At 36.8% G+C, this 25,240-nt stretch overlaps 1 protein-coding gene across 2 annotated transcripts in view; it reads left to right on the forward strand.

The window, feature by feature from the left end:
- ZFPM2 (zinc finger protein, FOG family member 2) overlaps positions 1-25,240 on the forward strand; it is a 479,524-nt gene that overhangs the window by 243,164 nt on the left and 211,120 nt on the right. For both annotated transcript variants that reach the window (XM_081258034.1, XM_081258035.1), the window contains one exon: positions 6,543-6,661. In XM_081258034.1, coding sequence (XP_081114160.1) covers positions 6,543-6,661 — 119 coding nt within the window. The remainder of the gene's footprint in view (positions 1-6,542; positions 6,662-25,240) is intronic.

The raw sequence follows: 25,240 nt of genomic DNA on the forward strand, positions 1-25,240 counted from the left end.
AAATTGATTAGTCCGTCCAATGTGTCTCAAATATTTTGTGTGAACTTACCCAGCATGTTAAAAATATGAATTGGGCAGAAAAGAGAAATTTTTCATCCTGCTCCATGTTTCACAGATGAGGTAATGTAGTTAATGCAATAAAATGTTGAACAAATGAAATGTATGATTGTTGTAACACAAAGAGAAGACACGTATTAAGACAACTTTTTTTGTCTTTAAAATTAGCTTTAACTGTACTACAGTTAAGTCTGTGAACTTAGGAAAATCCTCATCCAATCAACGATGTTCAATTTGTATTTTGCACTTACCATGTGTCACAAACTATATTAATTACCATAGAATAAACAGAAATTAAAAATGCACCTGTAGTTCAAGATGTTGAGGTGAAAGAAGTTATCAAGGAGAAACCACTAGGGAATAATTAAATGCAAAACTGCATGGACTATAAATGTTATGGGAGAATTAGGGAAGGAGAACTCAGTTTGTTCTGGAGTTCAGAGTTGTTTGGTGAAAGAGAATACCTTTGAGTTTGATCTTGCAACATTAATAGGGTTTATCAGGGCAGCCAGGAGGATGGTGTGTCTGCCAGGTAGCAGCAACAATTCTCAGAAAGGTGTGGGAGTTAAACTGGAGATGAGGAGGAAGGTGCCATAAGGCAAAGTTTCTTGACTGGAAAGAAGAAGAAGAAATTCTGGAGAGCAGAACAGGCAGTCAAGCACATGCTGTGGAGCAGAACAGGCAGTCAAGCACATGCTGTGGAGCAACTCTGCGGTGGTATTAGGATTCAGGCATAGATGTTCAAGTTGGGATGGTCAAAAGGAAGCTAGTGAAGGGACTTGCACAAATGAATGACAAGATGAAAGTGGAGTTTTTAATACGTTTATCCTGGCAGGAATTTGGAGCCCAAATCAGAGCTGTAGAGTGAGTTGAGGCTGATTGGCCCTCTACATCGGAGTTGGTAAAAACTGGGAAATGCTGATAAGAAAAGTAAATCCAGGAGATATTTAAAAGGACGTTAAAAGTCAAGGTATGGAGAGTATTTTGGATAGAGGTGTTAAAGAAGGAATGTGACCTCAGACACTGAATAATTAGTTGTGATGATGGAAGTATGTGGACATGCTCTTAGAATGCTTCAGTTTCTTTGTGGTGAAATGGTAAATGTTTATTAGGTACTTTGCTTATGTTATCTGAGTGAATCCTCACAGCAGCCATATGAGGAAGAATTGTAATTCCTATTTGGTTTGAAGAAACTGAAATGGAGAAGGTTAAGGGACTTGCTCAGGATCACATGACTTGTTCCACTTACTTTTCTCCAATTCGATTTTGAATCTGTGTGCTGGCCTCCCATTCTAAAACATTCCATTCACTCCAGACACCCATGGTCTCCATCTCATCAAAAGGAATTTTCCCAGTCCTTTTCTTACTTTTGTAAATCTTCAGGTTACTTAATTGATCCCTCCTCCTTTAAATTCCTGATAAATCCATTGGATGCTATGGTACCATGTCCAGTTTATTCTCTATTTTCTGTTTTCTCACACTTCTCTTAAATATTCTGTGCCTGATCCTCCATCCCTCTGCTTTTTGAAAATCCTTGGAACTCTATCCTAGATCTTTTTATTTTATCATGCTATACTCTCTCCTAGATCAAAAATTCTATGACTTTTACCATATACAAGCTGGTTTTAATTAATTAATAAATGCCAACATTTATCACTCTAGCTAAGGCCTTGCTTCTGAGCCACAGGCTTGAAACTCTCCACCCCAAATCACCTCCTGCCTTGCTTACAAAGCCACTTTGGCCTCAATATTTCCAAGCTATAACTCCTTATCCTTAAATCTTCTTTTTTCTGTGTACCCTGTCTCAATAGGTACATGACCATTGGCCCATTTGCCCAAGCCAGATATGAGAAGATCATTGCTGGATTTTTCTTTCCCTAATACCTAAAATCTAAATAATCACTAAGTTCTATGACTTCTACTTACCAAGCCTTATGGATTACATTTCCTCAGATTTATACAGAACCCAAGCTTGTTTTGTTGGTTGCTTTATGCCTGGGTGTAACCCACTATCTGGTATTTAGTAGTTACCTAATAGATATTAGTAGAATAAATCAATGAATAAACTAATGAATGGATTCAGAAAAGAATGAATAAACAAATCAAATGGGAATGGAAATTTGCTTTCTGATTTTGAAATCTCTGATCGTTTCCAGTCAACCATTCTTTTTATGATAAGCTAGTTCTAGGACCTGGGTCTTTGATCCAGCATCTCAGTGTTCTTTCTACCTCTCATATCACATCTGGGGAAAGAAAATCATGGTGTCACGGACATCTTATCAAGTAACAAGAGAGTGTAAACCCCTCTTTAACAATGACAAACCAAAGACTTAGAAAAGACATAACCTTCTCATGGCCATTCAGCTGGTTATTTGATAGAGGTACTAAAATTTAATCAATATTTAGTGCAATAATGTTTCCTCTATTTCATGACACATTAATTTTTGAAAAAATTTAAAAAATATTATACTCTTAAGCAACATGTATGTTAAATGAAATATAATTTCTGTTTATACAATATCTTATTTCTCTTGCTATCAGTAAACTATGTAGTCTTGGTAGTGTATAAACGCTATTTGCAATGTGCTTATAGTTTTCTATAAAGCTGCTCTGAATAAATGAATATTTTAATGTAATTGTTTCAGCAACAGAAAGGATTTCCCCAAACCTCAAAATAACATCTGACATCTTGATAAGTAAGAAAGGAGACTGAAATTTACCTGTTTGTCTAATAAAGTTGAAAAGATTGACTTGAGAGCTTGAACAGTTACTGGACTTTCTGTTATGGCCATCTTTAAGAGCTCATAAAACTATTTTTGGCCTGCTTAAAATTTTAATGCATAGTCAAAGACACCTCAAAAACTTTGGAGATATTTGGGTATCACTTCATGATCTGCCCTAAGTTTGTAGTTCTTAATCCATTAAAAGACAGACCTGCTTGTAAATCCACAGGTATAGATAAGAAGTCACTGGTTGACTGAGTCTGAACCCTTTTCAAATGAAAAATGTCAGTGGCAGAAAGAGAGGATTAATTACATTTTTAAAGGGTTTTCAAAGATTTTCATAATTCCTCTGGTATCACTTGAAATGTGACATGACTAGGTTCTTTTTTTTTCTTTTTTTTTAGTATGTAAAAACAAGCAAATTATTTGGGCATCATTTTTATGTAGAAAAGAACATTTTAAACTAGTGTTTAGCTGAAGGGTTGAAATGTATTTTATCTTTAGAGGGTAAATTGTAAAGAAATTGTTTAAAATGTAAGCATGAATGAAAAATAAGAACTATCAGATAGAAATAAGACAGTTTCATTCAAACAGAAAAATTATCCCAAATTTTTAAATAACTGCATTATCAATATGAAAATGCATACATACGTTAAGGGATATTTCCCACTGAGCCCTATTTGACATCATAACAGGTTGTTGGCTATGCTCTATCTTTGAGGGTTTTCTATACAAGCCTCTGATTCTAATGCGTTAATCAAAAAGATTTTATGAGGATGAAAAACGTTTTCAAGGGAAAATCTCAGAAATGGGTTTGTTATTCTGCATGCAGGAAACAAATTATTATTGTTCCATATTCCCTGGATTCTGGGTAAGCTTCAGGGTTTGATATTTAAGCATTAATATGTTATTTAACATGTTTTTTATTTATAAAACTATGTTTCAGAAACTCAGACTTATTGAATTTTTGGGGGTCCATTTGCCTCATTACTGATCATCTTTAACTACTGACACATAAGAACGAAAAAAAAAGTGAGAAGTGTGTCTGTCTTAATTTAATAAGACAGACACACACTGTCCATTTTTAGTGTATTTGACAAGCAGAAGAGGAAGGAAGTGTGAGAAGATGGAAAAATGGTGGTGTAGTCCTTGAATTTAAATTTTTACTGTGAACATGGAATTATTTCCATTACATCTTCACTGTTCAGAGACAGATAAATTTATATTTCATAATGGGCACAATGTAACCATTACACAATATTTTAACTAATTTTTGTTTATTTACTTTGATTTTGGTTTTTGGGTGGAGCATGAAAAGGGATGTCTGGTATTGTAACTATTAAAAAGGGGTGACACAAAAATAGAGAAATAACAGATATAATTTAACTCAGGTTGATGGTGTTGCTTTTATGTTTTAAAAAAATTTATTGAAATATAGTTGATTTACAATGTTGTCTCAGTGTCAGGTGTATAGCAAAGTGATTGTTTTATATATATATATACACACACATATATATATTCTTTTGTAGATTCTTTTCCATTATAGGTTACTACAAGATATTGAGTATAGTTCCCTGTGTTATACAGTAGTAACAAGTAACCAACCTTGTTGGTTATCTGTTTTATATATAGTAGTGTGTATATTTTAATCCCAAACTCCTCTAATTTATCTCTTCCCCTCCTTTCCCCTTTGGTAACCATAAGTTTGTTTTCTATATGTCTGTAACTTTATTTCTGTTTTGTAAATAAGTTCATTTGTATCATTTTTTTAGATTCCACATATAAGCAATATCATATGATATTTGTCTTTTTCTGACATACTTCACTTACTGTGATAATCTCTAGGTCCATCCATGTTGCTGCAAATGGCATTATTTCATTCTTTTTTATGGCTGAGTAATATTCCATTCTGTATACGTACCACAGCTTCTTTATCTATTCATCTGTCGATGGACACTTAGGTTGTTTCCATGTCTTGGCTGTTGTAAACAGTGCTGCTATAAACATTGAGGTACATGTATCTTTTTGTATTATAGTTTGTGGGAAAAAAATAAGAACCCTCCTATACTGCTGATGGGAATGTAAATTGGTGCAGCCACTGTGGAGAACAGTAGTCGCTTAAAAAACTAAAAATAGAGTTACCATATGATCTAGTGATCCCACTCCTGGGCATGTATCTGGAAAAACTATAATTTGAAAACTATAATTCGATGGTGTTCCTTTTAAAAGTCTCAAGATTAAATCTATATATTTAAATTTAGTTATTGACTTGAAAAGAAACTAAGGCCATATTAAGGCAAATATTTCATAATAATTACTTACCATGATTTATATATCATTTGCAAAGTGTAATTACTGAACACATTTTTTTTATTTAGAACTTTCCACAGCTGTCTATTCTATATTAGTTTCCATTCATACTTCTTCCTATTCCATTCCTTCCATTTTCATGTCTGCTCTTGAGCAGACTGAGAGGAAATTCCATTAAAAAGAAACAAATTATAATATTAAGATTAATATTTTGAAATATAAAAAAAATAGTGTGATAATGTAGTATGGTAATACTCTCAGGACATAAATATCATAGATTTAATTACTTAAAGAGAAGGTCTCCAATTCCTGATTGAGATATTTTTCCATTTATTCCAAACAATGTTTAGGCTTAATGACCAATTTTTAAATTTTTGAAGGCTTCATTTATTTCTGTTTTTATTAATCTATTCATTTATTTCTTGAGTGAGCATTTGATGAATTCCTACTTTATGCAAGTGTGTATACTGTCTTTACTTCCTGTTTCTCTTTAATGATCCCAAAGTAATAATTAGGAGGAAATAAAAGGAAGAAGACCATCCTAAACTGGCTGTTTCTTAAGGGTTTTTGTCCAAACCCTTTTGGTAACATAGAATCTTACCTAAAGTACCAAATATAAAAAGTAATGACATTGATTAAACATTTTTTTAATTTGCAAAAACATACATGTCCATTTTTTGTACATGTAGTTGTTCTATCCACTGTAACTAGTAGTAAATTCAGGAAATTGCCAAGTACTTTCAAAAACTCTCCATGTTGTTCACCAAGAGTCTTGAATCATTGTAGTACAGTTATTGCCTAAGGCATATATCTTTAATTGTAATTTTTTAGTTACTTTGGTGATCAAATGTAGGAATTTTAACTCTAAGTCATTGTCCTAACGCTTCTTGTCTATCTGTTTTGGCATTGGATCAATGCTTTCTGAGGACGTGTTATCATTTCTACTTCTTAAGGATTTACTAAATAGAATGGACTTCAGTAGGTAATAAGTGTGCAAAGGCTCAAGAAAGAAATTGGACTAAATGTGAATATAGGGCTTCCCTGGTGGCGCAGTGGTTGAGAGTCCGCCTGCCGATGCAGGGGACACGGGTTCGTGCCCCGGTCCGGGAAGATCCCACCTGCTGCGGAGCAGCTGGGCCCGTGAGCCATGGCCGCTGAGCCTGTGCGTCCAGAGCCTGTGCTCCACAATGGGAGAGGCCACAACAGTGAGGGGCCCGCGTATCGCAAAAAAAAAAAAAAAAAAAAAAAAAAAATGTGAATATAATTATAAGGACAAGTTTTATTATCCTCTCAGGATACCAAGGTCAGTTGTTTTTCAGATGAACATAATTAATTCTCTTTATATGAATCCTGAGAATATTGTTCGTGTAAAGCAAGCACACAAAAAGAGACAGCTGTTGGTAAAGCACAAGTGAAAGTAATTTAAACGCCTCTTGTGTTCATTGTCTGCAGGAGAGCTGGAGGTGTTTCAGAAAGATGGAGAACGAAAAATTCAGAGTCGGCAGCAACTTCCAGTGGGAACCACCTGGGGGCCGTTCGCTGGGAAGATGGACCTGAATAATAATTCCTTGGTATGTGGATGCACAGAAATGATCTCTGCTTGCTTCCCAGTGAAATCACTAAAAATAACTTTTTTCTTTTTCATGGACCACAAAACTGGGATGTCTTCCAAGTAGTCTGTCTCTGACAGTATTATACGTAGAATTTAGAAGGAAACAGGTTAGTCATACTAAATGGTTATCTAGTAAGGTAATTTATAAGGTTGTGGCTTTATCTGCTTAGCCAGACTAATATTGTCCATATTTAATAACATATACAAATGCTTTTATTTTTTAGATGACACAAATTAATTGTCATACATTACAAGTTTACATGATGAACAAGGAATAAACAACCTTGATATTGCTTGGTAATACTATTTGTACCTTTAAGAGTGAGAATGAGTGATCAGCATCATAATTTTTCTTGTTAACTTTTTTGTAAAAATTCTGAGATCAGAAAGTCTACCTCTAGGAAAGATTGTATGGACAATTGATTGATTAGATGTTTTAAAAAGTTATGGAAAGATGGAATATTTGGTTACATTTAAACTTCATTTCTTAATTGAATGTTAGCTTTCTATTGCAGCTGTAGCAAATTACCACAAACTGTGGCTTAAAACAACCCAAATTCATCATCTTGTAGTCTGAAAGGAATCTCTCTGGGCTAAAATCAAAGTGTCTGCAGGGCTGAGTTTTTTCCTGGAGCTTCTGGGGGGAATGTGTTTTCTTTGCTTTTCTACCTTCTAAAGGTTGTCCACAACCTTTGGCTTCCAACCCCCTTCCATCTTCAAAACCAGCAATGGCTGATAGAGTCTTTCTCATATCTTTATTCTGACTCTTGTGTCTCCCCCTTCCACATTCAAGAACGCTTGTGATTACATTGGGCCCACCTGGGTAATCTAGGGTACTCTTGCAACTTTAATTCCATCTGCTTTCTTAATTCCCTTTTGCCTTGTAACATTCACAAATCCCAGGGATCACGACATTAGGACTTCTCCTATTATAAGTAACAATACAAGTGATAAAACTTGGGGATAAAAACGTTTTATATTCTTTAAGAGATCCAGAAATTATTTATATGAATGGAAGTCCTTCTCTCTAAATGCCATTTTTGTAGGAAGAGTTTCATGCCTGCTAAATATCTCCATCTACACTGGGGGTCGGGGGGAGACATAAACACTCCCAGGGTTTTTTTTGTTTTTGTTTTTGTTTTTGTTTTTTGCGGTATGCGGGCCTCTCGCTGTTGTGGCCTCTCCCGTTGCGGAGCACAGGCTCCAGACGCGCAGGCTCAGCGGCCATGTCTCACGGGCCCAGCCGCCTCGCAGCATGTGGGATCTTCCCGGACCGGGGCACGAACCCACGTCACCTGCATCGGCAGGCGCACTCTCAACAGCTGCGCCACCAGGGAAGCCCCCCAGGGTTTTTTTGTTTGTTTGTTTGTTTTTTTGAGGTACACGGGCCTCTCACCGCTGTGGCCCCTCCCATCGTGGAGCACAGGCCCCAGACGCGCAGGCTCAGCCACCATGGCTCACGGGCCCAGCCGCTCCGCGGCATGTGGGATCCTCCCGGACCAGGGCACGCGAACCCGCGTCCCCTGCCTCGGCAGGCGGACTCGCAACCACTGCGCCACCAGGGAAGCCCCCCAGAGGGGTTTTGACAAGTGTGCTCAACTCAGCAACATTGCTTTCCTTTTTCAATGGATTACATGAAAGAAATTTCTTCTTCAAGCTACTACATGAAAGAAACTGGTATGTGCGGATTTTTGCTTATTTAGTGCCATGTGGATGAGACAGAGGTCATTGATTTAACTAAAAGTAATGATTGGAATAAATAAGAAACATTTGTGTCATCAAACTTTCAAACAACATAAGAGGTTCTAGGGGTGTGCTTTTTACTTCCTAAATCCATATGTTTAATCCATAAAAGGATGAATCAGGAGACTGTACAAGTGTTTAAGAACCAAACAAGTTGATAGACCAGGCTAAATATTTAATAATCTGGGCAGTTTAATTTGTGGTGGTCCAGTGCACCTACTTCAGAAAGGGTTTGAGAAGTGGCTTCACAAACACTGCAGACCTTAGTTGGTTGAGTTGTATTAGTGGACTGTTCTACTGATTCCTTTGATAGAGTAATATTAGCTATTATACTGCTTTATCAAGCAAAGGCAAGAGGAAGATTGTGTCAACATCAAAGGTTGAATTAAATGCTATTCAAAACCCATCTTATCTGGGGGTTTCAATTGGTTCTCTAGCATTTGCTTTAAAAATATTTTAGGCAATAAGATATTTATCTTATTTGTCACTGTATATCAGACACCAACATAAACTTTAGTCATTTCTCTGATATTTCTTCAAGAGTGTACTGCCATTGAAGTGGCAGCTATTGTTGATATAAGAAATGCATGTTTTCCCCTTTATTATATCAACATAATATCTCTATGAAAATGCAACTTTTGATTAATCTTTATATCATTATATATATGTAGACTGGTGCTTTTTACACATTTTTAACGTATGCTAAATTGTGATGTGTGGAAAGTGAACCTATTTGTGGAACTTTAATTTTCCAGTGAAGTATTTTTAGACAGATGATATCATTTGGTTCTTTTTTTCATGCTTCTATACCACTCTAAAGCTATCTTGTGCCATACATAATATCTTTTAAAGGATTCAATTTATAGTTATGAAGTTTTTGGTGTTTTTGATACTATTTGAAGTGAATGAATGCTCTTTAGGGTATCAAAAACTAATCGTGGGGAATAATTTTTTAATAGAAAATAATCTTAATACCCTAGTTTTCTCCTTTTTTCTTAGGATTTAAATATTTAATTCATGTTAATTCCCTAAACTATAGCACTTTCTCTATTTTAAAATGTAGTTGCTTTGCTAAAATATACTTAAAAGTTTTTTTGACAATAACATTCTTTTCCAGAATTTACTTTTGATTTTATGTCATTAAATACTACTAATACTAATATTGACACTACTGTTACTTCTGTAGAACAACTGTCTAAGCTTATTTTTTCTAGACACTATATGGAGAATTGGAAATGGATTAGCTCCCTTACTCCTCAGAACAAACCTGTGAATTTGGTTCTATTTTTATTTATTTATTTATTTATTTATTATTGAAGTATAGTTGATCTACAATGTTGTGTTAGCTTCAGGTATACAGCAGAGTGATTCAGTTATGCATATACATGTCTATTCTTTTTAAGATTCTTTTCCCTTATAGGTAATTACAAAATATTAAATATAGTTTCCTGTGCTATACAGTAGATCCTTGCTGGTTATCTGTTTTATACATAGCAGTGTGTATATGTTAATCCCTACCTCCCAGTTTATCTCTCCCCACCTTACCCCATTGGTAACCACAAGTTTGTTTTCTATGTCTGTGAGTCTATTTCTGTTTTGTATGTAAGTTCATTTATATCATTCTTTTTTTTAATTCCATATGTAAGCAATATCATGTGATATTTGTCTTTCTCTTTCTGACCACTTCACTTAGTGTGGTAATCTCTAGGTCCATCCATGTTGCTGCAAATGGCATTTTTCGTTCTTTTTTATTGCTGAGTAATATTCCACATCTTCTTTATTCATTCATCTGTCAGTGGACATTTAGGTTGTTTCCAAGTCTTGGCTATTGTAAATAGTGCTGCTCTGAACATTGAGGTGTATGTATCTCTTTGAATTATGGCTTTGTCTGGACATATGCCCAGGAGTGGGATTGCAGGATCATACATTAGCTCTGTTTTTAGCTTTTAAGGAATCTCCATACTGTTCTCTATAGTGGATGTATCAATTTACATTCCCACCAAAGTGTAGGAGGGTTCCTTTTTCTCTACACCTTCTCCAGCATTTATGTTTTGTAGACTTTTTGATGATGGCCATTCTGACCAGTGTGAGTTGATACCTCATTGTAGTTTTGATCTGCATTTCTCTGATAACTGGTGATGTTGAGCATCTTTTCTTCTTTAAACTTTTTATTTTATATTGGAGTATAGCCGATTAACAATGTTGTGATAGTTTCAGGTGCACAGCAAAGGGACTCATCCATACATACACATGTATCTATTCTCCCCCAGACTTCTCTCCCATCCAGGCTGCCACATAACATTGAGCAGAGTTCCCTGTGCTATACACTAGGTCCTTGTTAGTTATCCATTTTAAATACAACAGTGTGTACATGACGATCCCAAACTCCCTAACTATCCCTCCCCCCATCCTTCCCCCTTGAATTTGGATCTGTTTAAAATTATATTTATAGATAAGAAAATAAAGGCTCAGGCCTTTTTATTCCAGAATCCGTGTTTTTAAAGACCAGACCACACTCCTCAATAGTATCTATAACATGATTTGAGTATGATAAAATTGTTAGGGATTTCTTTACATGAATTCTAAGTTTATAAAAATCTCTGGGAGAAAATATGCAGTGATTAGAGGTAGACTCTTTTTTTTCTTACTTTGGGCAAAATATTTGTTATTATACTTCATAACTATCATGACTGAGGAGTTATGAGTTAATTCAAAGGCTACCACAATTTTATTACCTCTTTATATTTGGACAGTACTTTAATATGTGTTTTATATCATGAAGATAAATTTTCTTTATCATAAAATATATAGCCTACTAAACCTTCCTTACCCAACATGGAATCACATTTGGAATTAGCACACTCTTTTAAATTAGCACACCCTTTTAAATTGCTTATTCACCAACTGACGTAATGTAACTCTGTTCAGGCTCATGGTGTTGTCTCAAGAGATCCAGCACACTAATTAATCCAACACAGTAATTAATTGAGTCACCATGCCAGATGTCAAATCCTTTTTATATCTTTCAAGTTCCCATCTTGAAGTGCATTAGCAATATGCCACCTTCTGCAGGAAGCCTTTGCAGACCAGGCATTTGGATGTATATAGAACATTTCCAGAAATATAGGCTATATAGAAACACCAAATGAATTGATTTGACAAAAAGTTTTCCTTGGAATCATGTAACACACTGAACACAAAAATAAATAATCTTTTGCTCACACCTCATTATCTTGTTAGATATTTCATGCTTAATAGCAACATATAGTTAATATTTTCATTGGGCCAGATAGGGGTCAAAGTGCCTTATAAGTTTTATATCTCATGTAGTTCTTACATAAGCATATGAGAAGATAATATCCGTTTTTTCCTCCTTTGTTATAGAGGAGGAAACTGCTACTGTGAGAAGTTGAATGACTAGCCCAAGGTCACCTCAATCTGACTTGAGAAGCCATGTTGCAATCAAATACTGTCTGAGAAATTTTATCTGTAATATAGGGATAATAATGCTACCTAGCTTATCAGAATTTTGTAAAGACTAAATGGGGTAGCATACATGAGTTATCCAGAAATACTGACTACTGTTACTGCTCAGTCACCTGTAAAAATGGGTCCATTAAAATCTGTCAAGTTTAAAACTGAAAAGACACTCCAAATTAAATAAGTAAAACTATAGACTTTTGGCATTTGGGGATTTTACATGCCTAAATTTGACTATTTTCCAAGGACACTGTATTAGTCTGGGTTCTCCAGAAAAACAGAATAGGGTGTGGGGTGTGTGTGTGTGTGTGTGTGTGTGTGTCTAGAGAGAGTGAGTGGGAGAGAGAGAGAGTGAGTGGGAGAGAGAGAGAGAGAGAGAGATTTATTATAAGGAATTGGCTCACATGATCATGGAGACTGGATAGGTGAAAATCTGCAGTTTAGGTCAGCAGGCTGGAGAGTCAGTGGTGTAGATGAAGTTTGTTACTTGCGGAGGCTAGTCTTTTTGTCCTATTCAGGCTTTCAACTGATTGGATGAGGCCCACCCACATTACAGAGGGCAGTCTGTTTTACCCAAAGTTCTCTGATTCAATTGTCAATCTCAACCAAAACTCCTTCCAAGTTAATACACAAAATTAACCATCACAGATCCCAAAGGTCTATGGTATATTGTAAGTTTCAGTTTTTTCAGGCAGTCTTATGCCCCTGAATGAATTGTTAGCCAGCAAGTGAGCCTAGCTTTTTTTTTTTTTTTTTTTGCGGTACGCGGGCCTCTCACTGTTGTTGCCTCTCCCGCTGCAGAGCACAGGCTCCAGACGCTCAGGCTCTGTGGCCATGGCTTATGGGCCCAGCCGCTCCGCGGCATGTGGGATCTTCCTGGACCGGGGCATGAACCCGTGTCCCCTGCATCGGCAGGCGGACTCCCAACCACTGCGCCACCAGGGAAGCCGGAGCCTAGCTTTTTTTCCAACATCCTACCTCTGTGCCAAGGAATAACTTAACATGCTATCATGGTGACACAAATTTCATGTTTTTGAAAGTCTTATAATTTTATTCATTGAAAATATCAAAGGACTATTGACAAGGAAGGAATTTTTTAAATCACTTTAAATTGTGATCAATATCTGTTTTGAAGGTGTTTTAGAATTTCTATATTTATATGTTGTGCCTTTGATGTTTTCCCATTTTCCCCTGAGGACAAAGATCTTTGTAATATGCTAAATCTCTGCTATGCTAGCCCAGGTAAGTGCTTAATAATGATCAAACAACCTTTATATAGAAGGTTAGGTGTCTCTAATATTAGTGACACTTGCCCTCTCTCTCTTTTGAATATATCAGCCGTCAGCAGCTAATGAGTCTTATTCAGCGAACTGCATGCTGGAATCATGCAACATGCATACTTAATTAAACAGAACATAAATAGAAAGTCCCAGGTTACTTAATACATAATAGTAAACTTATCACAATCTGTTTAATTCAACAAATGAAATTTGACATAGAAATCTCATTTTATTGATGCCATTCAATCAGAATAGAGCCTTGTTTTATTTTCCCATGGGGTTGTGACATTGAATTCTACAAATAGGAAATACACATATAAAGGATACTATAGGCAAAATTTTATTGACTTAATAATGACATAATGCACACATTAAATTCCACCTTACATTTTTTAAGATAGTTATTAACATAGAAATGTGGTTGAGGAAAGAATTAGAGATTCCTGATCACATCGCAGGGAAATATTAGAATTGTTAGATATCTCCATTGCTCCCCTTCTAGTTCTAACTCTTCCAGTACCCGTCTCTGAGCCCATTCATTGCCATGGTCTTCAAGCTTCATGGTGTACACACTCTAGAGCAACTATATCCCTATCCATGTGTCTCTAGCATTCACCTGTATTGCCAAAGGCTGCTTAGTGGAATCATCTCTGACTTTCTATTTGAGAACATTTCTTCCAGCCTCAGGAGCAAACCTAACTGCAAGCCTGGCAAGCTGGAAGTGCTGGAGAATTAACACTTCCAAAAGTAATCCTCAACCAATTATGGGCAGAAGTAGGTGGATAAATACCCCTGCTTCCTCACCTCTCCATTAGGATATGAGAAGTGTTCTACACAGTCTCTTGGAATTTGCCAGTGAAATTGAAGTCCAGCTGGCTTTATAACACAGCGTTTATGGGTTTTCTTTTCCTTCCTCCTTCCTCCTCCACACCTCTACTGAATTTTTCTGAGATCACCCCTCCAATAAACTACTGACACTTGAATCAGTCTCAGGGTAACCTTCTGGGGAAGCCATACCAACACAGCTTCTAGGATACAATAATGAAGTAAATTGGAAAGTTATATCCAAATTATTGTTGAGATTCTAGACGACATAGATTTTTTAAAAATTGTTAGTATTCAACTCTAGATCACTGCCTCTGGCAACTAATAGATACTCAATAGATTCTCTTTAAAATAAAAATCTGATCTAATTGAATTTCCTTACCAGGAGCAGTCTGACTGACTCTACCCATACCCTCCCATCTCCACCCTCTGAATGATATAATTTATAATGCTGCCGAGGCATGACTTTTTGTGGGGTCTTATATGTCTTTTCATTGATGTTGACATTGTGAATAATATCCTCCTTTTAATATTCATTCTAATCTGGGCTCAGGACTACCATACTTTCCTACTTCTTATGTCTCTCTGGGTCTTGGCTCTTTTGAATTTAACTGTGAGTGTTTCCCAAAACACTCTGGCCTTTCTTCTCTTCTCCCTCTGTTCCCAGTGCCTCAGGGAGCTTATCCACTTGCAAAGCTTCAGCTACTAATTTACAAATGACATTTAAATTAAAAAATCTCTAACCTTGGCTTTTTACCCTTCCTCTAATAACACATTTCAACTGTTTTACAAGCCTTTGCCACTGACTTCCTCCAACTAAACAGTCAGGAGGCGAGTTTATTACTGTTTCCACACGCTGTCTCTCTGTTCTTCTCCCTGACTTCCAAATTTTAGTCACCTTTAATCCGAAGTCTCTCCCTCTCCTTGTCTGCCTCTGCAGGAAGTTCTTTCTATGAGTTGTCCCATGTTTCCCTCCCATTTCTACCTCTCCTTCTCTCACATCTCAAATGCCTATTTACATATATAGTCATAGACACACACACACACACACACACACACACATGCACCCCTCTCCTTTATTGGTTATAACTAACATCCTTGTTTTTGTCATCCACCCAGAGCCAAACATCTTCCAAGACTCTCCTTTTCATGTCCAGAAACCAAGTACCATAATTCCTGCTTTCTTCGTTTCTGTTCCCTTCTTTCTGTTCCTGCCACCACTGCTGTAGGCGAAACCTCCATCATTTCTTCCTTGATTATCACAGTATTCTTCTAACTTTCTTTCTGCCTTCCTTCTTGCCTCCTTTTTCTTTACTCAAATTACAGTGTGTCCTAAAAGCAAAACTAATCACTTGTGTGCTTAAGACATCCTAAAGGGCACAAGAGAACCCAAACTTTTGGTGAAAGCGTCTTCATGATATCACCTTCTTGACTCTTATCCCTTTTCCACTCTCAGTGTAAGTTTCAGTCCATCTCAACTACCTGCAGTGCTCTGAATATACTCTTTTCTTACATCTCTATGCATTTGGCCATGCTGTTTTATCATCCTAGAAAGCCCTATGACCTACCCCTCGGCCCCTCTTCATCACATTAACTCCAATTGTTACTTTAAGACTCAGCCCAAGGTTACCCCAAAGTGGACCTTCCCTAAAGCCTCCAGTCTGGAATAGATATCCACTCCTCAAGTATTTCCATGATCTTTAGGTTTACTAGGATAAGAGCATTTATAACATAATTCCAAATGTCTGTTTACTTGTCTGTCTCCCCTGCAGGCTGTATGCTCCTTATTTAGCTTCTATATTTGTATCCTTCTTACCTAGAACAATGTCTGGTTCAAAGCAAGTCCTCAATAAATAACCTTTAGAGAATGAGTCAATTAATCCTTTCCTTTAACTTTTCTCCAGTAACAGTGAATGATGCACATCTTTCTTTATTCATCTTTCTTTATTTATTCTTATATTCTCCCTGAGTCTTTTCCCCATTTTTCCTGCCTCCTCTGAGATCTTACTTCATCTGCCCAAGTTAACAATACAATACTACAGTTAATGCCATCTTTTGCCTGTTTTGTTTATATTTTTTCTTAATCTCATGTGAGGGTAATATATAATAGAGGAGGACAATGATCTCTATTTCTTCAGTTTTTACCCAATAAAAAGACATGCCCATGATGGCTTCCTGGTAAATATTGAGTAATTTCAGTGTAAGATTTGTGCCCCTTTGAAGCAGTTAAAGAGGATGAGGTGGTGAGCCCATTGAGGCAATTATGATTTGTTTATAACAGAATCCGTTTTAGATCCCTCAGTATGACATGGGTGAAGGCCAAGAAGGGATTCTGCTCTACCATGCTTTCTGTGAAGTCTCATCCAGCATCTCACTTTCCAGTGACAAACCATCTGGGAAATTCCATCTGTCTCTGCTTGGAAACTGAGGTGGCAGTCGCCCACTGTGAGCAATTTTCTATTAACTTCTTGGATAAGATCAGTCAGATTTATACTGAATTGATGGGAACCGTAAGAGCAGGGTTGTTCCAAGAGAAGACAAATGTACAGATTCCTCTAATTGGACTTAAGCCAGTTTCATTCACGGATGCCCTTAGGTTCTAGTAGTGCAAGGACTTATAACCTTTTTAATTGTACCCTGTTCCTCTTGGGAAATGTTGGTGAAATTCATTATTGATGGAGACTGTAGATTTGTCCCTTAGGGAGGCCAAGATCCTGGCTTCTCTTATACTCTATCTGCCATGTGGAGAATTAATGGAAACTGAGTGGACAGGGAAGCTGCTCCAAGAAGACATGAGGCAAGACATTTAGTGCAGAAGAGCCTTGGAAAATGGTGTGTTGGTCTGATTTCTAGAATTAGAGGACAATTTTGTTGTTGTTTTGTTTGTTTGTTTGTTTGTAGAAAAGGGGAGAGCTCAGGGAGAGGAGAGATTGGTATGGAGTCCCAAGTTAGTAAAAGCATCCTGTAGAATTTGAGTCAGAAAGAAAGAAACCAAACACCAAATAATTACTCCACAATTCAAATCTCTAGAAGCAAACCAGCAAGGTCAATTACATATGGATCCGAATGGACTTATTGTATTATAATGTAGGCATAGTGAGGTTGGCAGTGGATGGAATTATATTGTAATGTGGGAAAATAACCGTTGAAATAAAAACATAAGGTTTGCATTTCCTGATAATTTGTATCTGGCTCCAAAAAATACACCTTTTATATGTAGCTAGTCTGTCTGCTAATCTCAATCTCCCTTTAATTTGCTTTTTCTTCTGATGGTGAAGTCTTTCTAGATACGTTATGTTTGGACTTGGATTTGAAAGGTAGGGACACAAAGACACAATTCCTTGCCGTATATAGACAGTTTTATTTATGGGTCTGACTTACTGGCCTGTGCCTGAAATTTAAACGCATTTTTGCCTTTGGGTTATGATACATGGCTAAACCTCTTTACTTATATTTAGGCCAAGTTTTAATAAACAAAAAGCATCTTTTTTGTTTAAGATTATTCCTTGTTCCCTTTTTCTAGAATTCCAAGGACAATTTTATTGAAAGTGATCTTCTCATGGAGTTATCAAAATGACTCTGTGATATGCTATTAATTTAATCAATGTCTGGAAGGAGTAGTTGTTCATATCATTATTTAATATGATTAAAGTTGCTCTACTAAGAAGAGTATGTGTGTAAAGTTGAAGAGACTAATGAGAAGCTCTACCTTTTCCACAGAGTATAGGTATGAAAGATAAAGTCTGGCTATTGGTTTATACATCCAGCTACTCTTTATGGAGTAGTTCCTGTTTGTAGATCTGGGTCCCTTAGGGGAGAGAATCTCTTTTCCCTCCGGGGAGTCCATCAGATTCTTGGGTGGTGAGAAAGTATTTTGCAAAATATAACTCTGTTGTTTTCATAACACAGATTGTAGAAAAATACCTTTGTCTGGAGGAGAAGGTAAAATGAGAAAGCATGTGAGGAGCAGTTTTTTTACAAAGTTGACCCAAAGTTTCATCGCTTATTTTATGATATATCTGGCATGCCTTTCAAAGTCTTTCTCCTTGACTTTTTTGGAGACTTGCTGTTCCACAACTCTTTTTAGAACAATTGGGTTGGCATGTGCACTTACCTGTTATTTGTGTGGTTATAATAAATATTGTTCCAATGTTACGAGAATTTAGCAGTGATGTCAGCTAGGCATAATAATTAATTCATTCAGTAACTTGGAGATGATAACTGTGAAAGAATGGACACAAGTGATATTTTGTATTCCTTCTGCTTGATCTTAAAAATCAATATTACTTAGGCATAACCCTTTAAATATAAAATATTAGACTCATAAAATATCAGACTCTGTTTTTTAACTATCAACAGGTACTCCCGGGACACCATTAATCAAACATCATAACTTAACATTAGTTCTCAGTTAGCATTGTCAATCTGTAGTCCTGTAAGAGGTTTTCCTGGTGTAGGCAGGTTTGTGAGTCTGCTCCTGTCCAAACCACTCCGACAAGGTGATGTTGTATGATGTCCAGAGGTAATAATTCTTACATACATTTATAAAAGAAAAATAAAGTAATATTTCTAAAATGTTTTTGTAAACTTGAGAAATTATTTGAGAAACTCTTTTTTGGAGATGAACATCTCTTTTCCTTGTTAATTTAAGTATTGAATTTAAAGTCATTCTTTATTATTCATTTACTTTTATATCACTTTTTAAATAAAATCCTTTGCCCTAGTTCAACAAAACTGTGCTTCTTGATCCTAGTAATTTATATGTCATTTGTGCTATTCTTTATGTTTTATATCTCTTTCTATTTTAAAGGTCAAGAGTTCAGAGTCAAGCGTAGGGTTATGTGTGTTAGTCTTGTGGTTTTCTCATACTCTTTTATTTTTTCAGGGTCAGAAATATGAGCACAGCTTGTCTATGTGTCTTTGGTACAGTGCCTCATACAAGGCTGGGTTCAGAAATTGACAGCCAGGGCTGTGGGGTCATCTGAAGGCTCAACTAGGAGAAGTTCTGCTCGAAAGGTCACTACATGGCTGTTGACTCAGTTCCTTGCCTCCTGGGCTTCTCCATAGAGCAACTCACAGCATGGCAGCTGGCATCTCTCTGAGCAAGCAAATGAGAGAGCAAGACAAGGAGCCCAGGACTGAAATCAATCTTTTTGTTACCTAGTCTTGGAAGTGGGCATCCCATCACTTTTGCTGAATTCTGTTCATTGGAATTGAGTCACTAGGTCTAGCCCACCCTGAAGGGAAGGAAATTGCACATAGGCTTGAAACCAAAGGCTGTGATCACTGGGGGCCTCTCACAGGCTAAACTTTTAGTTTACCACTAAAAGTAATTTTCGTAAATAGTTACCTGGCCTCTGAATAAGGAAGGACTTTCAAATAATAGTAGCAATGGGAGAAATCACAAAAGAAAATCCAATTAATTTGAATAGAAAAGACTAAATCATATATTATAAAACACCATAACCAAAATCAAAGTTTAACTGGTAAGTAAAAGACATTTATGAAAATGAGATACATTTTATTCTCATTTTTGAAGGTAAATAAGGTCTTCCACATAGAAGGTCATGAATAAATTCTTGATTAATTTGTTTAGAAATTGTGAGGACAGAGAAAGATGAATTAAACTATATGAAACATAAGTTATACAAAATCTAATGAGAAATAAGAACCAGAGGGAGATTGCTTGCTGAGTATCTCTTCTCCTTCAGTAGTTTTGAGAAACATACACTAACATATTGTAAAGATCAGAAATGGGGAGAAAGCATGGGAAAGAGCCCATGATGTGGTCGATGTAGCCTGATGCTGGTCCCAACTGTTATTACCCAAAGTGGATGTGCTATCTTGGGTAATCACACCTGCTCTCAGTTTCCTCATTTATAAAATGGGGGTTATTATACCAGCCCTATATCTTAGAGTTGTTGTAAAATTATTTAAAATTATATGCATTTAGTCACTTTGAAAAATATACAGATTATTATACAAACCTAGATTACTTTTTATTATGCCTGTGAATAGGAAGTAGATTACTGGTTCCTTTATTCACCAAGCAGTGCTTCAAGCCTTTTCTCTTCAGTCCCCTCTCTGAACATAGTTAAAAAGCATTTTTGGCTGTCATTGTACATATGCATCTTCATACACACGTGCACACATGTATTTATATACACACAAACACATACATGCTCATCGATTAGCTAGCATCAGTATTCTGAGAACTCATAGCCTAGAGGAGTACAAGGTATGAACTTAGAGCATTTATCATCTAAGGAGACAATCACCACAGAAGCAGAGAAAAAACATGTATTTTTAGGAAGAGACGGAGAGGTTAAGTGGTCAAACTGCTTTTTGAATTATGCTGGCTTCTTTGTGTTTTCTTTTTGTAAAGCGTTATTCTTCAGAAAGCATTTCTCAGGTGGGTGATTGGGGATTTCAGACAATTGGAAAAGTAATTTACCCTGATTCACTTTTGAGTTACATTTGTATTTTAAAATGTTAACTCAATTCTTTCATTACTTATGGCATTTTAGAGCTCAGTACAGAATGGTGTGAATACGAGAGTCATAATGCAGACAGCGATGCACCATAAAATAAGAAGAAATGAGGACAGAGTTTGGAAGAGCAAAGGCAGTTCACGTACCTTAAGTTTTAGCTTTTATGAAGAAGTCAGGCAAAGCCCGTTTGTTTCTCATTACCCTAAGTGTGAGCATTATCCCATGAGCAGGAGCAGCACCAGTCCCTTGGGTTCTAATATTAATCTCAGATGTGGCATCATTACCATCTTGCATCTTAAAGTCACTGCTACTCAGGCCCGTGTAGAATATTAGTCGGTGGAAGGTGCCCCGTGACGTCCTCATGTGCATCCGAGATAAGCATCAGGGGGGTCCAAGTACATGTCAAATAAAATATCTACAGGAAAAAATAAGATAGCATTTGCCTTCACTGAAGTAGTTCAGAGGTGGTGAAAAGAGTTTATCCTTTATCTGAATATTGTCAGCAGGGAACATAGTCAGTTTTATAATCGTTGCATTCCTTCAAAACTTTGTGACAATGACAATTCTTCAGAGAAAGTTGGACATTGGCAGAAGCGTTCCTCATCTTTGCTGATACCCCAGAAGGAGACGGTTGAGGGAAGAAGAGTGCGTGACTAAAGTCAACCCCTGGCCCGCTCCATTACTTCATTAATCACGTAGAGGCATTCTGAAAAATGTTTCCCTTTGGTTGCAGCCATCTATTTTTTGGTGTTAATCGGCGCCCTGTGGCAGGGTTTTGTGAAAGGAAACAATGAGCAGTTGTAGCATCCCCCCTACGCGCAACTGCTGTCGCCCCTGTCAGAAGGCTTCGAGGATGATGCAGGTCTGTATCATCCTGATAAGGAAAAGAGGATTCAGAATGGCTTTGGAGAGAATCTGTGGGAGTAGAGTGTGCCGTTTTGGACTAGACGAGCTATGGAATACAGCAGAGGCCCTTAATGGGATCCTAAGGGTTCGGTGCCAGACCTTCTGTTGCTTCTTGAAGATTTTCGAATGAAATATTTTGATGGTGAAATGCTGAGACTGTCAGAGGGGCTGAGGTTCAAGATGCTGTTTTAAGTTGTTTGTTCCATAATCTGTGATTAGTCAATCCAGGTCAAAAAATAACAAGAAAAGAAAAGAAAAAAACAAAACAAAACTCAAGAAACCTCCCAGAGTATGTATGGAGGTCACTTTTACGCTGCTGACAATGCATTTCCATGCCACTGTCATCACGAGCTCTGTGCAAGTGGCCGATGCATTCTATATACTGTCGGTTCCTATTTTATGGCTAGATGAAATATGAAACTATCTTTTATAATGCTGATTCCATTTTGGCAGGCCTTTGGATCCACATATGGTTCAGTGAAGCCGTTTTGGAGCCTAATGTACCTTTGTTATTTATTGGGACTTTTGAAAGGGGATAAATGCCCTATTTTCACTCTGGATTAAAAGAAACACATTAAATGCTTCCTAAAAATTCATATAGCTAAGAGAATTCTAGTGAGCTTTAGAAACTGATCTGCTATTCTCAGCTAAAATAAAGTCATTCTTACCCATGAAGGAAAAAAAAAAAAGGCAACTGAAGTTCTAGCAAAACAGAAGTAGTATTGTATAGAACAACACAATAAAATGAAAACAGAGAGCAGTTAGTAAATGGGGGCCAGGAAAGTTGTCACCCTGTAACCAGTTGTAATCTTTAAGCATCTTTAGGCTTACAGATGCTGCTAGGATTTTCTTTCATTCATTCCACTGTTATTCTGGCACGTTATAAATAAACATACAGGCATAAAGAGTAGAAAACAAAGTGGTTGTCAGAAGGATGAATGATAGGCAGTGACCTCACATAGCACGGATAGTACGATGCTCAGTTAGGCAGGCTTAGTTGCCTAGGGGTGAAGTGTAGTCCCTCTACTGAGGCCTGGCTGATAGAGACTCCCTCTTCAACTTTAATCTCTTTGTTTTGTTGAGTTTAGCTCAGGCTCTTAACTTCTGTTTAAAAGAATGTCTGTATGTAAATATGAGGAAAGATAAACTAGAAGGAAAGTGACATGTTTACCAATGTCATTTCAAAGCACAACTTTTTCTTCCTTAAAAAACTCTGAGGGCCTCCCTGGTGGCGCAGTGGTTGAGAGTCCGCCTGCCGATGCAGGGGATACGGGTTCGTGCCCCGGTCTGGGAGGATCCCATATGCCGCGGAGCGGCTGGGCCCGTGAGCCATGGCCGCTGGGCCTGCGCATCCGGAGCCTGTGCTCCGCAATGGGAGAGGCCACAACAGTGAGAGGCCCGCATACCGCAAAAAGAAAAAAAAAAAAAAAAAAAAAAAAACTCTGGAAGGAGAGGTATATTTGGATAATAATAGTCATACTTTGCATTTGTGAAGCACCTTCAGATTTTTCTTATATGGTCATCTATTTTTTTAAATTTACATTTATTTATTTATTTTTGGCTGCATTGGGCCTTCGTTGCGGTGCACAGGCTTCTCATTGCACTGGCTTCTCTTGTTGTGGAGCACGAGCTCTAGGGCACGCAGGCTTCAGCAGTTGTGGCACGTGGGCTCAGTAGTTGTGGCTCACGGGCTCTAGAGCGCAGGCTCAGTAGTTGTGGCGCACGGGCTTAGTTGCTCCTCAGCATGTGAGATCCTCCCGGACCAGGGCTCAAACGCATATCCCCTGCATTGGCAGGCAGATTCTCAACCACTGCACCACCAGGGAAGCCCCCTGGTCGTCTATTTTTATTTGAAGTCAATCACTAAATAAACTTGCTAGAATGGGCACAATCTAAACTTTTGGCCATTGGTTACCTAAGGGGCTGGGTAAAAGAGTGGAGATGGACCCATTTTAACTTATAACCCTAATCCCCCACCAAATTGTATGCTTTCCAAGTGGTGTATTATTTTTATCTTTTATACAGTTATTTTATCCTTTTTACATGACAGGGTAGTGGAATAATTATTTTTATTATTTCATAACTAATTTAACAGTCTTCCCCTGCTGGCAATTGAATGACTAAAATCTCTTTCTTTCTCTAATGTTAGATGTATTGTGCTAAACATCTTGAGGAAAATGTGACTCAATATTTATTAAAGTATGTGCTGTAAGTGAGGAACTCTGCTAAGAAGTGAGGGTACACAAATCTGAATTCTCACCAAGCAGAATTACTTCTAGTATAAGTATTTAAATATAACTGAATTCTATCCAGAGCCTTTATGTATTACTTTAAGCAAACCTAGCACACAAAAAACCACATTCACACACACTCAGCCATGCACACACATAAGTCTACACACACATACACACACACACACATACTCTCTAAATGGTTGATTGTTAAGCCAATAAATAAGATTAATATTTTCATTTTATTTTATTTAACCCAACTTTCCTAAATAAAACACTCTCATGAAATAAAGCACACCTCTATTGTTGAACAAGTTACATAAACTTAATATTTTTCCTGTCATTAGACAACATTATAAATGTTGATAATGTTTCTCATTTTTTCCTCATAATTTTATTATTTTATCTCATGGCAAAACACAAAATTGCAAATTATCATAGAGATATTTTAAGTACTCCAGTAGGTAACTTGGAGTAAATATAGAGCATTTTAGGTGAATAAATTTGGAGGATGAAAAAGATGTTTTAATTCTTGATCACCTGGAGAGTTATAGAAAGTCCCAGTTTCGTTAATGGCAAATATAGTAAGAAAAGAAAAAGAAAATGTGAGAAATGAAAAAATATGCAAACATAAAACGCAAAGTGCTCTCTCATTATTTGATATCCTATGAGTTTCCATTTCCCCTTACTCTGTATTCACTCTGCATCTGAATTATTGAGAACTGTCCATAACCTTCGTTGAGATGATATAATAAGTATTTTGTGATTATTCAGGATTCAAACAATTTAATTGAATTAGGGATACTGAATTGTATGTTCGGTTCTCAGTATTTATCTTTAAAATTAAGAAATAGAGTGGTTTGGTAACATTATTTTTGTGAATTATTGCTAATATTTGCTGCGAGTTTTATATACCACTCACAATGTAGGAACAAAAGAATACTCAATCTTTTGTTTTTATACCTCAGCCACTGAAGGTGTTGAAAAGAGAAGCAAGTCATCTCCTTTCAGCTTGTTTGGCAGCATCCAGAGGAACATGGAGCCTACTATTTGAGTTGCATCTTCTCAGTAGTTCTTCAACTATCTTTTACTAGTTCATATGCAGTTATCTTAAAGTTGAAAGGAAGGGAAATCAGTAGAAACAGGAAGTACAGTCCATTTTAGCGTATCAGTTCCTACAATCAAGCTTTCACTTACCTCATTTTACTGTATTGTTTTACCATAGTTTCTCCTGAAAGGCATTGTAGTGTGAGCTGAATATTTTTTTAACATCAAATAATGCAGAGTATTCATAACGTTTCTGGAACTTAAGAATTTCTCAGTAATTTGCTTCTGTTTTGCAGATGTGACTCATCTCAGTTCTACATAATCCATGTTGACTAATTGTGAAATAATAGAATTAAAAAATGTTTTAACTAGTGAACCTAACATGGTAAAAGTGTTGTTGGATTCCGTCAGCGTTTCACCTGGGCATTAATATTAATACTCTATTGGTAACAGGGAAGTTCTTTCCTCATTGGGGTATGTGGGAATAAAGCAGATTCCCCAGCAAAGTGACTGAATGTTCACTAGAGTTGCTTAA

Source organism: Mesoplodon bidens (genome assembly GCF_964165515.1).
Source record: "Mesoplodon bidens genome assembly, chromosome: 16".
NCBI classification, from domain to species: Eukaryota; Metazoa; Chordata; class Mammalia; order Artiodactyla; family Ziphiidae; genus Mesoplodon; species Mesoplodon bidens.